This window comes from Myotis yumanensis, unplaced genomic scaffold (genome assembly GCF_028538775.1).
Source record: "Myotis yumanensis isolate MYYU_CA2020_CCGP unplaced genomic scaffold, mMyoYum1.0.hap1 SCAF_5, whole genome shotgun sequence".
In the NCBI taxonomy this organism is placed as follows: domain Eukaryota; kingdom Metazoa; phylum Chordata; class Mammalia; order Chiroptera; family Vespertilionidae; genus Myotis; species Myotis yumanensis.
Genome location: NW_027223756.1, coordinates 86,542,824 through 86,558,957, shown reverse-complemented (window position 1 = coordinate 86,558,957; position 16,134 = coordinate 86,542,824). Strand labels below are relative to the sequence as shown.

Genomic DNA, 16,134 nt, shown 5'->3' with positions numbered 1-16,134 from the left:
GCCGGGCCAGTGTGGAGTTTTTGTGGCAGGGGTGCAGGGAGGGGGTGCTCACTTAATGTTGTCTAGGCGACTCGAGTCAGGCTTGAGCACAGATGAGCTCCGGATCATCTTGTGCAGGGTCACCATGAGGAACACCAGGTTCACCTGGGGGCAGGACAAGGGGAGGGGCTGTGCTGGGATTGCTTTGCCTGTGGTGTGAGTTCCTGGCCAAGTCTCAGCCTGGACCTCCTTCTTCCGGGCCTTTTCTACAGGAATACCTGCCCCAGGTGCTCACTGACTGGTATAACTGTCGGTTAACAGGGTTCCCAGTATTGGAAAGATGGGGCCCACAGCCTGCCATAGAGCAGGGGCTCAAATTCCAGCTCCTAGATGGGTGAACCTCAGTGCTGGAGCTCTACAGACCCGCTGTGCTCTCATCCTCCTGGTTGGCTGTTCAGTTCCCATGGTTTTCAAGGGCTTGGGGAGACTGGGATTGCTCGGGGACAAGGCTAGCCTGGATAAAGGATGGAGACGCAGTACTGGGTACCACCTTCCAGCTTACCACAATAACAAAGGAGACGGGCCCAATGAAGCTCCAGATGAAATAATTATCCACTCGGAGCCAGCAACTATAAAGGAAGCAGGGCCAGGTAGATAGAGGCAGAGGGGGGGCCCCTCCCTCTGACCCCAGGAGCCCAGTGCCCCAAGGGTCCTGCTGTTGAGCAGGGAACCAGGCAAGAGGAGAGATGGGGGTGGGGGAGGCACTCACGCCTTCTCGGTGCCATAGCTGCGGTAGTCAATGGCAGCTGCGATGCCTACCACCAGGGCTGGGAAGCAGTAGCCACCTAGGTAGTAGTACTTGGTGCGGGAGTACTCGCTCTCAAACACCTCTACCAGCAGCAGATAGAGGTGCACACCCTCCAGGCACAGCCAGGAGAAGGCAGCCAGGAAAAAGTAGTGCAGCAGGCCAGCGAAGATGGGGCAGGCAATCTGGGGGGCGAGGGCACCACAAATGAGGGGCTGCCCAGCCAGGTGGCCTCTCCTGCCTTCCCCCACCCCCTACCTTGTGCCTGGCCCACCTCATACTGAGTCTTGTCTATGCCAACCAGGAAGAGCAGCTCAGCCAGGAAGAGGTTGATGCACAGGTTCTTGTGGATGGTATTGCGGTCAGTCTGTAGTCCCCGCAGGAAGCAGAAGGTGGAGATGCAGATGGCCAAGCAGACCAGGGAGATCACAATGCCTACCCAGGTGATGACTGACAGCAGCAGCTCGTTGATACGGCCCTGGTACTGGGGGACAGCAGAGGGTACATTCAGCACCCCTGCCCACAGCCGGGCTCACCCTGGGCTCAGCTAAGTGCCAGCTGGGGGCAAGGCTGCAGGCCACAAGTACTGCTGGTGCAGCCCCCACCCCCCTGGCCTACTGCCCCTGGCCAACTTGCTGGCCCCCACTACTCTGCAGGTGGCCCGCTCACTTCCTCATGCTCTGGAAGGCGTGTGGAGAGATGACAAAGGTGACACCAACTTGCTTCTCCAGTGGGCCTTGGGAGAAGGTGGGACTATGACCAGAGAGAACCAGATGTGTGGCCTCATCCCCTGGGCAAGACTGGTAGCCCCCCATGCCCATGAAGCTGGTCTTCCCTGGCACTGCCCATGCTTCACTCTATGATGCCATGCAAAGCTGGGCCAGAGAGTGGGCCCGCCAGGAGAGCGCAGCGGAGCGCCAGCCAGCTTACGATCTCACGGTGAGCCATGAGCACGGCAAAGTTGGTGAGGTGGCTGCAGGCACATGTGGTGTGGGTCTTGTTGGACTCCACCAGGCGGCAGCCCTGGGTCGACCAGTAGCCCAGCATGGAGCGCTCCGAGTAGTTCCAGAAGGAGCAGTTAGCATTGAAGTGGTTCTTGGCCTGTTGTGTGGTGGTGGCCGGGGAGTCAGATCTGGGGAGTCCCTCTCCAGCCCTCACACCCAGCTACAGGGATAGCAGCAAGCATGGAGAAGTGCTTGGAGCTCCAGGTGGCAGTTTGATATCTCTGGGGACAAATGACCTAAGCAGTTGAGGTGGGGGCTGCGAGGGGGTGCATGGCCTAGGGAGGGGTGCAAACTTGCTCTTGGGTGGATGAGCAGGCAGTGGGAGGATATGCAGCATGGGAACACAAAAGATGCTGGGACCCTCATGGAGGGTGGGGATGCCTCAGCTCACCTCCAGGTGGGCCACAGTAAAGATGACGGGGTCCATGAGGAAGACACGACTGGACTCCTTATTGATGGAGGCTGCAATGACCTGTGAGTTCACCACCAGGGAGGTGCCCCCTGGGCTGCCCGCGCCCGTTTCGCTCGCCAGCTTCACTGTGGCGTTCTCAGTGGACAGGAAAAGACCCAGGTTGTTGTAGAGGATGAAGACAACTTTGACCACCCCTGGGGAGGACAGGTGTAGTGGGGTTTGCCATCAGCCCCTTGGCTGGTGGGGCTGCAGCCACTGGGATCTGTCTTTACCAGGCCGAAGCCCACGCAAGTGGGGCTCAGAGAACCCTGCCCTGGGACAACTGCTCGGTTGCAGGCAGCGCCAAACAACAGGGCAGCAGGCCAGAACACACAGCAGCTGGGTCCCTGGGCACCTCTCACTTGTGGTGTGATCTCGAGCAAATCCCTAACCTTCCTGTGCCTTAGCCTCAAATGGGACAGTCCTCCCTGAGCTCTGAGTGTCAACTGCTGCTGCACCGAAGTGAGCCCTGTAGACTGAAGTGTCCTGGCTCTACGGGGCTTCGGGAGGACCCCATGAGTTATATTCCCCCAGCTTGAGCAGAGGACTTCAGGGAGCCACAAGGAAGGAGAAAAGAAGGGGCACTGACCATTGCGGCTGTTCTGCTTGATGGTGTTGGCTGACAGCTGGATGGAGTTTTCGCTCGGGTACTCCTGGGGGAACACCAGCTCCTGCACTTGGCCCTCTGTGTTCAGAACCGTGACCTCCAAGACTGTGGGACAGAGGATGGCAGGGCATACGGGGTTGGAATCTGTGCCCAGTCCAGGGGCCCAAGGTCAAGGGCCAGGGTGGTCTCTGGAACAGGTGGGCCCCACAGTTCAAGATTTGCACTTGAACTTGCCTCGGTGAGACTATAGCACTCACCCACATTCTGTTTGGCAGCCAAAAAGCGGGCCGGCTCCCTGACATTGTCCGCCAGCAGGAAGGCACCCTCCTCCAGTACGTCCAGGAGCATGGTGGCTGTATGCACCTGCTCTGTGGCATTCATGTCCTTCCAGGACTCAAGAGCCTCTGGCCGCAGTAGGTTGTCCACTGTCTCCACCACAGCCTAAATGAGCAGGGAGAGGGGTTGGGGGGAGGGGGAAAGGTTGGGGGTGGCGCCATGAGTCGCCTCACATCCTCCAGTTCCTCAGGATGGCCTCTGTATCCCCTCCACTCAATCTCCATCCCCCCAGTGCCTCCTGGGGCCTGCCCCACCCCCCTCAGATAGTAGAAGCCCTCTGGGCCTCACCTTAATGTAGTCCTTGCAGGTTCTCTCCCGCTTGTGCATCTAAGGAAAGGGATGGAGGCACTGTCAGGCCTGGCCTCCTGCCCTACTCATTCCAACACTCTCACTCTTCTGTGTCTGCCACTGACCTGGCGCTGGGCCATGAGTAAGAGTTGTTCCTAAGGGATCCCCCAACCCCCAGGACCCTCCAAGGTATCCCAGGAAGGAGACCAACAGGCCTGGATTCTGTCCTTCCTTCCTCTGACCATCATGGGTGGCAGCCCAGCTCTTAGGTACTAGGCCAGAACCTTCCTGAGGCTCCAGGACAGAGCCCCCCATTGGCCCTGCTGCCAGGCCCCACCTTGTTATAGTTCTTGCCAGCCGACTCGCGCTCAATGGGCCGCAGAGCCTGCAGCTGGGCATCCAGGATGTCCAGCAGCTGTTCCATCAGCTTCACGGAGGAAGACACATCTCCCGCATAAATGGAGCCCCGGGTGTGGCGGGCCAGCTCACTTGCAATGTTGGCTGCATTCTCCCCGCTCTTGATCTGAATGAGGCAGAAGTGGGGGACCCAGCTCTGTTAGGGATCATCTTGCTTCCCCATGGTCCCTTTGCACATGCCCGGCCTGCTCAGCCCTTCTCATTGCTCTCTGCGGCCCCTTCTCCCTGGTTGCCCTCTCCCCTACTCTGTAAGCTAGAGAGTGGACCCACACTCCTGCCTCCCAAACCTGCCGCCCATTTGTCTCCCTCTGTGTCCCATTGCTCCACTGCACCCTGCACCCAGCCACCCAGAGCCCAGTGTGCACAGGTGCCTGAGAGGAGCAGCTGCTACTGGTACCTTCTGGGCCACCTGGTTGACCCAGGGGGAGGTGCAGTTGCTGAGGTCAGGGCCCCGGGGGTTCCAGAGCCCCAGGGCTGGTAGACACTGGAAGGAGGCAATTCCTGCAGGGACAGACAGACAGGACAGAGAAGGGAGCCACAAGGAAGGAGAAAAGGGGCCAAAGCAGGGGGAAAGGAGATGACAGAGGGCAAGTAGGTGAGGGGAACATGGAAGACCAGACATGAAGCAGGCCAGACAGTCAAGAGAGGTGTCACTCTGAGGTGACATAAGTCACCCCTGACTTCCCAAGCTCTCCCTCTTGGCTCCCCTTCCATCTTTGCCTACAGGAATAGAACCTTTTAGCAAAGCCCGTCTTGGAAGCCTCCTCTCCACGAAGCCTCTTCTGACCCTTCCCTCGGATCCCTGGAGCACATGGTCATGGCCCACCCCTCTGGCACTTCAACTGCCGTCTACCCTGCCATCAGCTGCTGCCAGGGCTGGTCTGCCTTAGCCTGAGACTGGGGCACACCCAAGTCACCTCTGTGGGCTCCCTGCAGGGTCTACCTAGTGCTTTTCATGCGGCAGGTGCTCAGTACTGCAGGAGGGGACAGGGTTTGGGGTGGGGGAGGATACTGAGCTACTACTATGCCCTGGGAGCTCTGCTGGCGTCTGGGGACACAGCGGCAGATATCAGGTATGACCCCTGCCATATAAAACCCATGCTCCGGCAGGGGAGATGGACAGGTAAGTGCACAGGTAAGTGGTGGGCATGTCCTGTCTCTTCCCTGCCCAGACCAGCAGTAGCCACCCCACAAACCAGCCACAGTGGAAGTGACCAAGGCCTCTGCACTCACCTCGAGTCCCCTTGGGGCAGGGCCTCTCCACCAGCATGCCCTGCTGGGTGGCCGGCCACTGGACCCGCCGCACCTCTCGCGGTTCACAGAAGAGCTCTGGAGACACGTGCAGATTAGGGGCTGGGGGCCGCCGGGTACTGGGGGCTGGGGCTGTGGCTGGAGGCAGGTCAGGTCCCAGCTGGTTGATGGCACCCACCGGGTGTGTGGTGAGGGGTGCCCGGCGGAGTGGGGTTGTGGCTGCAGGTGAGGCCGTGCTGGTGAGGGGTGTGGGCCGGACTGTGGTGGTCGTGCTGAGGGGCGGGGAAGTGGCTGGGCCTGGAATGGAGAGGAGACAGGAGACAGAGTCACCCCCATGTTCGGGGCCTTGCCACAGCATGCCTGGGTACTTGGATCCCTGGCATCTTAGCATCTTTCTTGCCAATGAAGCAGAAAGGTGTCCTGGTCCCCACTGGGTCTAGAAGGGGATCTCCCCTGGCATTCTCTCCGCCCACAGAGATCCCTCACTTCTGTAGGACCATGTAAAGCAGCCAGAGGGGTTAAGAATTCACTCCTGTGCACCCAGAGGTCTGAAAGAACAACTGGAGAGGACAGGCCATGAAGGTAGGGAACATGGCCACCTCCCATCCTCGCTTACTCTCACTCTGGTCTGTAACCTGGCCAGGTCCCTTCCCTCGGTGGGAGGCCCTCAGTTTCCCATTATGCAAAGGGAGCTGGATGAGATTAGGCTCCCTGGACCCCTGGGGCTGCTCAGAGATGGCTGAGGGGGCAAATGAGACTACAGAGAGGCCTCACCCCATCAACAGCAGCAGCAGTTCAGCCTCGTTCTGTTTTTGGGCTTCCACTCAAGATTCTGGTTGATAAGGGTTCCATGGCTAAAAGTGCACAGGCCACTGGGAGAGGCAGTGCACTCGGGGGTTAGGTGCCCAGAGTTCTGAGTCCAAATCCTCCAAGTACATGAACTAATCCCCAACCCCCAGGGCTTAGTGTCCTCCTCTGAAAACCGGGGGCAGTGACAATCCCTGTGACTATGGGGTTAGATGAATTAAATGCTTAGGACATGAGCTGTGTGACTCCATTCAAGGTCTCCCCCAACCCACCTCCAGGTCCCTAAGAACTCCAAGTGTGCCCCCCGCCCTGGGACTGGGGGTGAGGCCTGGGGCAGTGAACAGGAGCCATCCTCACCGGCACTGGGGTCCGGAGGTCCAAACTCCAGGCTATAGCGCACCACGAAGTAGTTGTTCCAGACGTAGAGCTGGTTGTCACGCGGGTTGTAGTCCACAGAGGAGACGAACTGGTAGGGATTGGGGAAGGCCAGGCTGACCGGCTCCTCGCGGTTAGCATTGGTGTTGAAGGCGTAGTCCACGCGGTTGCCAGCTGCCTCACTGTCGTCATCCACATAGACCGAGCGCAGCACATAGAGGACACCGCACACCATGAAGGCGTTGGACGCTGAGCGCTTGTCGTATCCTGTTTCCCACGTGCCCTCGAAGCGCAGCGTATAGGGGTTGAGCTGGCTCACCACCAGCCGCCCATTGTTGCCCTCAGTGGCATAGATGACCCACAGCCCATTCTCGTCCACGGCCAGATCGATGTCAGTCTTGCCTCCCCAGCGGTAGGGCGAGGTGTCATGGTAGTTGGCCGTGTTGATGACTGTCTCCCCGCTCTTGATGCGTGTGCGCAGGTCGTACTTGACAATGTTGCGTGTGCGCTCCTTGTTGTAGAAGACAGCGCCGTCGTAGACCACAAAGCCAGTGCCATCCACGCGGTTGGGCAGGCGGTAGGTGGTGGTGTGGCGCGCTGCCACGTAGTCCTCCCAGGAGGCATACTCGGTCAACGTGTCCGTGCGGTAGGGGATCCAGGGCATGACGTAGATGCGGTCCCCCGCCTGCAGTGGATCCTTGCACCACGCACCAGACTGGTGCTCCGACTCGTGCGTGGAGGTGGGCTCCAGCACCTTCTGCAGGGTCCCTGGGCACACGAAGACTGGGCAGGGTGGGTGGGAGGAGAGGAAACAGGAGAGGAGGTGCAGGGATGAGGGAGGGGAGGAGAGAGAAAGGGGAAAGAGAGGCAGTTGGTCACAAGGCCAGGGGGAAGCCAGATTGTCCCCTCCTGCTGCTGCAGTCACGGTTGCTTGGTAGGGCTGGTGATGGGAAGGGGGTTTCCGGGCTGGGATCCCTGCCCGCCCAGCTGCCCCTCTCCCTGGAGATGTCAACCCTGGAGGCCATTAAGAGCAGGGTTAGTGGGAGAAGGTGGTACCCCTCTTTCCTTTTCTGGCTGCTAGAGACCCCACAGGCTGGGGATAAGGGGTTTGGCAAGAGCCTCCCAGAGACTTTCTCGTGTGCTTTAAGCCTGGCGGAAAGACCTCACTGCAGCTGCTGCCTGGCAGCTTTCAAGTTCCAGGGACTCAGTGCCCTGCCTCTTGGCCATCATCTCCACCCCCCACGGAAGGGCTAGAGTGGAGGGTCCCATCCTTCACCCACACAAGGAAAGATTTTTTTTTTTACTCCCCTTTCTTCCTCCTGCAAAAATTGCAAGGTAGTGATGTTTCTGTACCCACTGTGGGTGTCAGGAGCATCCCCCCATTCCAGGGAAGGGGAAGCACCCAAGGTTCCTGATGCAGCCTGTGCCCTCCCCCAGTACCCACACAATCAGGAAGGGTTTTTGGAAAAGTCCAGCCTCTCCCCTACGGTGCCCAGCCCTGCCCCCAGCCGGCAGGGTCTCTCATGGGGTTTGTTCAGCAGCAGACACTGACACTGGTGCACAGGGATGGGGGTGGGACATGGGGAGGGAGGGGACTCCCCAGGAGAGTTGGGGAGGGGGAAGGAAAGCTGTGTGGAGGGAAGAGAGACAAGGTGGGGCCCTCAGCAGAGGTCCTGGCTCCAAGGGAGGCACGCTGGAGACCACCTGGGAAGAAAGGTTAGTGCTGGCAGAGGAGAGAGGGGGTGAGCAGAGAATTCACTCCAAGGCCCAGGCCCGACTGAGGGTCCCTCAGGGGGGCACTCCCAGGTCCAGCTCAGAGTGGGCAAGGGAGGGAACCAAGTGCTAGGATAAAGACCCAGCCCACCCCAGCCAGGCCCCCCACCTCCCCTGCCCCGGACCCAGATTTACCTGCAACCATCCCCGGCTCGGGAGGAGGGACCAAGGCAGCGTTGATGTCAGAAAGGTGGGGGGCCCCGCCCCACCCCCCCATTCCCTGAAAAGGAGGAAAACCTCAACTGCATCTCGTTGGCCCCCACTGGCCTGCCCACCCCTACCCCATCATGTCCCAGGGGTACCTACTCCTAGGCTCCCCCGCTGACCCAGTGGCGATCTGGACTCTCATGGTCAGCATGGCCAGACTCCCCTCCTCCTCCCAGAGTGATGACAGTCAGAGGCCCCTCCATCCAGGATGGCTGGGGCCTCCCTCTCTACTCCCTACTAGCAGAACCCACAGACCGGCCAGAGTGAGGGCTTGCAGTGAATTCTCTGCTTCTGCTTGGCTTGTCACCAAAGCAGATGGCCCCAAGGGAGACAGGAAGGGCTGGGACCTGGTCCTGGCTTGGGAGGCAGCCCAAGGGTCCCCAGGCACAAAGCAGCCAGGAGCATGCCCTGTTTTAGGAGAAGGGGCACCCAGGGCACAGAGGTGGGCAGGGACCAGAAGGATCCTGGCTTGGGCCCTGGGGCTTCACCATCTCCCTGTTCCTGGTGCCCTGAGGTGTTGGCCTGTCCCACCACCTGTTTCCTCTGTGCCAAGGTCTCCCCTCTCCCCAAGCCAGGGGGGCTCCTGCCAGCTGTGTGTGTGAGGGGGGCGCTGGGAGGTCTCAGAACATGACCTGGTCAGAAGGGTGTGGAGGAGGAAAGTGTGGTTAGAGGTTACCCTGGGGAAGGGGGAGAAGATGAGAAAGGGCCTGGGGCCTTTGCCAGCAAGGACCCCTCCCTAGCACCAAGCTCCCAACACCTCCTTTTCCCTCCCCACCTCTTGAAGAGAAAAGATCCAGGGCTGCATATCCAAACCACCACCGGACCTGCAAGAAGAGTGTCTGGTGCTGGGTGGGAGAGACTCCAGGAAAGAGAGACTCGGAGTGGCAGGGTGTTTGGGGCAGACCATGGGCTGGCTGCCCAGGCCGCTCTGAGATGGGGAGGGAGACAGCGGGGAGGGGAGCAGCTTGGAGGGACCCACTCCACCCCCCTCGAATGGGATGCTCCACAGACCACCGTAATTTCACGACAAAAGCTCTATGAAAAGGTATCTCACCCAGCCCTTCCCCTGCTGCCAGCCTCAGAGCTGTCAGTTTCCCAAAACTTTCAGGGGAGAAAGCAACCATCCCCAACTCCTGCCCTCCCCTCCGCGACAGACAGCCCTCTCCACCACAGAGTTCTTCTGCTCCCCCAGCTGAGGGTAAAACCCGGCAAGAAATTACGGTGCTCCTGGAAGGCCCCAGACCTGGCCTATCCTGTCCCCGCCCCCTCTCCCTGGTCCTCTAACCACAACAGCCCAGAAGAAACCCTGACTGCAGCTTCGCAAGTGTTTCAGAACCAGAGAAAAATGCTCCCCCATCCCTCGATCCCCCCACCGCCAGGCCCGCCCCCACCCCCTTACCCCCACATTTGACAGGCTGCCCTCCCAGGGTTGAGGACAGTTCATACCCCTCCCCAGGGGTGGGCCCCCAACTGGTCGAGGTTGGGGGATCGGGGTGGGGGAGACTTGTGCTCTGTGCTCCAAAACAGCTCTGGGCCTTGGAAACACCAAACCAGAAGGAACTTAAGCCACCAGGAGCCTGAGGGACAGGATGAATCTGCTCTCCAAAAGGAAAATAAAGGTGTCCCCTCCATCCCGCCTCCCCCAACGGGGCATGTTACCAAAGTTGGGGCAGGAAGAGAAGAGACGGTTCACCTGGTGCCCCCTACCCCACCCCCAGTCTGGAAGCAGGAAAGGGAGTCCCCACCCACCCAGGATGCTTACAAACTTCTCCTGAAGGAGCAAAAGAAGTATGAGAGAAGGCCAGGTCCCCTAGCAAGGGCCAGGAACTAGGAAGGAGGGACAGGGAAAGACAGAGAGGCAAAGAGAAAGAGAGAGAGAGAGAGAAAGAGAGAGAGGAAGGTCCTGCCCGCGTACTCAGAGGAGCTTCCTCGGGTGTCTGGAGGGTGGAGTCACCCATGGCTGGACCAGGGCTGGCCCCACTGGGAGGACACCGGGGGCGGGAGCTATCAACTGGACCCAGTGGGGGTGGGAGAAGAAGGGGCCGAGAGGGGAGGGCGGTCACATAAGTATGGCACAGGTAAAACAAAGTGTGAGTTAGGGGTTAGCATTGGTAACAGTGCGTTTACCTTTCTGCTCCACTTCTACTTTAAGCATCGGAAGAGAGAGAGAAAACAAATTGAAAAAAAAATGTGCAAGAAAAAAGAGAAAAAAAAGAGATTAAATTGCTTTTGTTTCTTTTTTGGCAACATGTCCCCTTTTCCTTTCTTTCCTTACTCCTGGTTCCCCAACCCCAAATGTTGCATCAGCTCAGCCCCCGCCCCCCATGTCCCTTCCTCTGGGGTAGGGTTGGGGCAAGAGGTCATGAGGGAGACAGTCACAGGGAGGGGAAAACACGCAGGACAGAGACCAAGAGAGACACGGGGGGAGGGGAGGACAGGTAAGGCAGAGGACCATGCCTTCAGATGTGAGTGGGCACCCTCATGGGAGGGGGGAGTCCAGCTGGGAGGCGGGCTCTGGTTAGGGGGGCACCGGGGAGGGAGTGGGGGGACACTCTGGTCCCCTCTCGCCCTGTCTGCTGCCCGCCTGCCAGAACCAGGGGCCCAGGGAAGGAAGCTCAGTTCTTCCCGGGGCTGGGTGCCCAGAACCGAGAGAACAGGCTAAACTCCTTCCAGTCTGTGCTGGCCCCACCTGGGAGCCTCTGGGTCCCCCCAACCCTCACCACCCAGAAAGAGCCAACACAGAGAGGGTGGCAGAGTTGGACACAGAATGACGGAGAGGCAGACAAGCAGAGCCCCCTTGGGCCTCAGAGAGCTTGGGGGAGGCGGGGAGACAGAGGTCGAGAGGGAAGAGGCTGGGGTGGGTACACATCACACAGGACAGGACAGCAGGTGGCACAGACACGCTCCCCCGAGACTCAGTTTCTCTGCCCAGCAACCCCCCTGGGGGCCCCGGAGCCAGGAGCTCCACGCCACCCGCTGCCTGGTGGGCCGGCGGTACCTGGGGGAGGAAGGGGCATGGTTAGACTGTGCACAGCTGCAAGGCAAATCCAGTGTTAGTCAGGCCTGTCCAATGTGTGTGTGGCGGGGACCCCACACACCCACTGCCCCAGCCCCACGGTAGCCCCCACACTCCGCCCCCCCCCCCCCCACCGGCCTGCACCAGCACTGGGATCACCCCAGCCTCTGAAGCCTCAGGCCCTGTGCCCTGGCCCCTCAGGAACCTCTGCCAGGGCCCGGCTCTCCTAGCTCCTCTGGAGAAGCAGGGAGTGCCACAGGGGAGGGATGGCAGCATCCCCAGCGCTCATCCAGGGCCTGGAACACAGGAGGTGCTCAGCAAACGTGTGGGGACGAGTGCCAGGCCTCCCTGTCTGGCTTCAGTCCTCCTGTTCACCCAGCCCCCTTCCTCTGGGACCAGGAGCTAACAAGTCTGCATGTCTAGGGCACACAAGGCCCCACTGTGCCCCCACACAACCACTGTGTGTGTGTCCTTTCTCCCCGAGTTCAGGCTAGCTCTCTCCCATCAGCCTGGGGGCCGCCCATCCCCTGGGCCGACCTGCCTACCTCCTGGCCTTTGTGGGTCATGCTCCTGCCCCCCCTGGGGGTTGGCTCCAGGAGGTCTCCCCACCCCTTTCCTCCCAAGGCCCTCTGAGCTTTCCTCCTGCTTCTCTAACTGTGGCATCCACTGTGGACTCCACTTGGACCAACAGGTTTTTCTCTGCCCTGTATCCCATCTGCCTCAGGAGGAGCTGGGTGCATCACCAGTTGTTAGTTTCATTCTGATTACCAACGGCAATAACAATAACTGGTAGTTACAGCGGAAACAGTGACTACCAAGTGCCCAGCACTCACTTGGTGCCAGGGACTGTGCTAGGCACTTCCTGGGCAGTCTTCTGAGAGCCCTGTCTATAGATGGGGAAACTGAGGCTCGGTGAGGGGAAGCAACAAGGCTGAGGCCACACGCTGGCAAAAGCGGGTACCACCTCCTTCACATCTGTGACTCAGGGCAGGAGCTTTATCCACGTCCTCTCTTCCTGGCAGTGTCTCAGGAAGGGGTTTGGTCCCTTCCCCCATCACAGATGAGTACCCAGGGTCAGCCGGCTGGAAAGGGCACTCGGACCACTACTGAGCACATCCTGAGCCAGGCATGGGCCTGGGCGCTGGGGGGTGAGGACTCGCCTCTGCCCCCGGGAGCAGGCTCTGAGGCGGGCCCTGGGCCGGCTGCTTCACACACGAGCTCCTGGACTCTCCCCTCCCCTGATGGCGGCCCAGAGAAATGAAGTCACTCGCTCAAGTTTCAGAGCCAGAAAAATTCAAGAGCCTGGCTGGGCTTCGGACCAGCCTGATTTCCTGTGTGCTAAGCTCCCACCTCCTGCCTGCCTTCCCCGCTCCCCAGCCCCGGGGTGGGCAGTGTCCCCAGTGCTGTGGGAAGGCTTCAAGGAAGTCAGGCGTCCCCCTCAGGCGGTGGCTGGAGGCCTGGTCGCTGAAAGGAAAGGGTGAGGAGTAAAAGCAGAAAGTGACGGAAGCACGTAAGCGATCCTGTTCCCCGTGTAGATCATCACCTGCGAGGAGAAACCAAAGGTTGGGGAGAAGGCTGGAGTGGGAGGGGGAGAAGGCTGGAGTGGGAGGGGAGAGGAGGGAGAGTCACAGGGCCCCCTGTTCCCACCCCTGCCCCCCACACGCCCCTGCCCCCCACACGCACACACTCTGGTGGCCCTGCCTCCGCCCCCCTCTGCCTGGAGCCTACCTCCTGGCTCAGTGAAGCTGGGGGTTGGGAAGGAAAGGGGAGGTGGAGGGAGAGTGAGGAGGAGGAGGATGCTAAGGTGGGTGCTGAGGAGGAGAGACCCTGTCTTTGTCAGCTGCCCTTCACCAGGTGTAAGAAAGCCAGGCCTCTGGCTCCCCAGGCCTGGGGGCCTCCCTCCATGCACCATGGCGGCACATCCCTGGCAAACAGGAAGTGCTATCCTGGTGATGGGCAAACCGACCAGGAGATGGGACTCTGTGGAAGACAAGACACCCCAGCCCTTCACACCGAATCCAACACGAGGCCTCAGCAGTGGTCTGTCTCTCCGTGGACATCAAGTCCAGCTTCCAGGACGGGGAAAGGGCAGGAGGGGGCAGCGAGGGGTGAAGAGGAAGGAGAGGGAGTTCAGAGAGAAGTGTGGTGAGTGAGAGGGAAGGACAGGTGTGTGTGTGGTGGGGGGAGGGGGGCCAGGAAGGGAAGGGATGAGAGAAGAGGGAGGCAGAGGGGTGACAGGGCAGTGGGGTTGAGGGAGATGTACGTGTGCCAAGCAGAGTGGGGTGTGGCCTAGGAGTGTGTAAAGGAGCCCGGGCACATGAAGAAGCAGGGCCAGGGGGCCAGGGTGACCAGGGCTGGAGAAGGTGTCCTGAGGAAAGGACAGTTTTTGGTGGTGGCTGGGGAAAAGGCGGGAGGCGGGGAGCTAGGGTGTGGACAAGTGTGTGTGGCGAGTCAAGGTGTCTCCTCCTCGCTCACTCTGGGTAGGGGAAGGGCCCGGTTCGCATGAGGAACAAGAGGACTCACTGTAGGGGACACAGTCGTACTGCACCTCCAGGTACTTGTAGGTCCCAGGACAGGGGTCAGGAAAGGCGTCGGAGCCGGCAACCACCACGCACTGGGTGCGGTTATTACACCTGTGGAGGAAAGACGGAGATGGGAAGACAGGCCTAGAACTGGGGGCTCCAGGGCAAGAATGGGTACCCCCAAATTTGGAAGGAACCATGGAGACCAAAGCCTTTCGTGGATATTGTTTTCTGCTTCCTGCCAGCTCTCTCTCTTCCACTAGATAGGGTTTCTTCTACTCTCCGCCCCAGCATGGCATGAAGCTCCGGGCTGGGACAGGGCAGGGCCCCAAAAACTGCTTGCCCAGCCACCCCTCATGGCTCCCATCCAGCACTGGTGCTATGGCTTCCTTGGCATTTTCCCTCAATTGACCGTAAAGCCCCTCCTTTGTTCATGGAAGAGTTCAATGATTCTCTCTCATCATTGATGTTTCTTTCTCTCTCCCTCTCACCTTCCTCTCTGAAATTAATAAAAATATATTTAAAAAATAATAATAAAAGATGTTTCTCTGTTGTCTGTCCCCACAGTCAGGGTCTGTTTCCTGGAGCAGCCCAGGTCTCAGCCAGCAGGAAAATCGACCTGATCGTGCGTATGCAGGAAGCAGTTTTGGGGGACTCCCTGACAGATATGGGGCAGGGGGGCGCCTGTGTCTTCTCTCTTCAGTCCTGCCCTTAACTAATGAGGATTTGCTCATACCCACCCACCTCAAAACCCTCCTTTAAAAACAGAACATTGGGCCCGGGCGCACAGTGGTAGCGGGCCTTGAGCGGCAGGGGGTGAGGGTGGAGTAAAAAAAGAAAAAGAAGAAAAAAAACACAGAACATTGGCCTGGCCAGCATGGCTCAGTGGTTGAACATTGACCTATGAACCAGGAGGTCACGGTTCTATTCCCGGTCGAGGCACATGCCCAGGTTGAAGGCTTGATCCCTAGTGTGGGGCATGCAGGAGGCATCAATCATTCTCTCTCATCATTGATGTTTCTGTCTCTGTCTCTCTTTCCCTCACCCTTCCTCTCTGAAATCAATAAAAATATATTAAAAATAAATAAATAAAAACAGACACTGTTGCCCTGGCTGGTTTGGCTCAGTGGATAGAGCGTCGGCCTGGGGACGGAGGGGTTCCGGGTCCGATTCCAGTCGAGGGCACATGCCTGGGTCGCAGGCTCGATCCCCACTAGGGGGTGTGCAGGAGGCGGCCGATACATGATTCTCTCTCATCAATGATGTTTCTTTCTCCCTCCCTCTCTGAAATCAATAAAAATATATTAAAAACAACAACAACAAGAAAAACAGAACACTGGTCTCGCTTCAGCAGCACATATAGTAAAATTGGAACGGTACAGACATTAGCACGGCCCCTGTGCAAGGCTGACATGCAAATTCACGAGGCGTTCCATATTTTTAGACAATCGTGTAGTGAAGGCCTGGGGGGAGGGGTTTGTAGTAGAGGGTCAATGGATAAAAGGGGGACATCTGAAATACTTTCCACAATAAATAAAAACAGCACATTGGCCTCAGAAGGTTAAGGAGAGTTACCTATGGCCCAGAAAGTCCATCCCTTGTTATATTCCCAAAAGAACCGAAAGCAAGTGCTTAAACAACCCAAATATCATACCCGAATGGATGAACAAAATGTGGTCCATCCTTACAGCAAAATAGTCCTCAGCCATAAAAAGGACTGAAGCGCTGACAGGCCACAATGTGTATGAACTTCAGAAGATGCTGCATGAGAGAAGCCGGACACAAAAGGCCAAGATCACGACTCCACATGCACGAAACGTCCGGAATTGGCAAATCCAGAGACAGAGAGGAGATCAGCTGCCAGGAGGAGGGTGTGGAGAGTGGCCGCTAATGGGTACAGAGTTTCCTCCTGGGGTGATGGAAATGTTCCGGAACTAGGTAGGGATGGTGGTTGCACAACTTGTAAACATACTAAATGCCACTAAATATTTCACTTCAATGGTGATTTTTATGTTATGTGAACTTCACTTCCATATAGAGAAAAAGGGAAAGCCGCTGGCCTTCTAGCGAGGGGGGATGAGATGGGTGCAGGAGGCACCAAAGAGGGAAGCGGGTGCTGATGGTCTGGTCAGCTCCTCACTGTATTTATTCTGGGGTGTCTCTGTCAGAGCAGTGAGCTGTACCCTAACAGATACAAAGCACCTCCAGGTTGCCCTAGCCAGTTTGGATCAGTGGATAGAGCACTGGCCTGCGGACTGAAGGGTCCCAGATTCGATTTCGGTCAAGGGCATGTACA

The 16,134-nt window shown here is 58.6% G+C and overlaps 1 protein-coding gene and 1 pseudogene across 5 annotated transcripts in view; one reads left to right on the top strand and one right to left on the bottom strand.

Annotated features, from left to right (window-relative positions):
* ADGRL1 (adhesion G protein-coupled receptor L1) overlaps positions 1-16,134 on the bottom strand; it is a 44,030-nt gene that overhangs the window by 7,049 nt on the left and 20,847 nt on the right. For 3 of the 5 annotated variants that reach the window (XM_070416177.1, XM_070416180.1, XM_070416178.1), the window contains exons 4-18: positions 13,840-13,949; positions 10,428-10,442; positions 6,303-7,103; positions 5,121-5,435; positions 4,285-4,388; positions 3,808-3,993; positions 3,471-3,509; positions 3,104-3,287; positions 2,829-2,951; positions 2,180-2,394; positions 1,715-1,885; positions 1,059-1,268; positions 749-969; positions 542-608; positions 53-144 (exon numbers count right to left, since the gene is read on the bottom strand). In XM_070416177.1, the coding sequence (XP_070272278.1) occupies positions 53-144; positions 542-608; positions 749-969; positions 1,059-1,268; positions 1,715-1,885; positions 2,180-2,394; positions 2,829-2,951; positions 3,104-3,287; positions 3,471-3,509; positions 3,808-3,993; positions 4,285-4,388; positions 5,121-5,435; positions 6,303-7,103; positions 10,428-10,442; positions 13,840-13,949 (2,853 nt within the window). Of the gene's footprint in view, positions 1-52; positions 145-541; positions 609-748; positions 970-1,058; positions 1,269-1,714; positions 1,886-2,179; positions 2,395-2,828; positions 2,952-3,103; positions 3,288-3,470; positions 3,510-3,807; positions 3,994-4,284; positions 4,389-5,120; positions 5,436-6,302; positions 7,104-8,228; positions 8,314-10,427; positions 10,443-13,839; positions 13,950-16,134 lie in introns of those variants that run through there. The other 2 variants (XM_070416182.1, XM_070416179.1) reach the window with 2 other exon arrangements.
* LOC139011837 (U6 spliceosomal RNA) lies at positions 15,181-15,280 on the top strand (annotated as a pseudogene).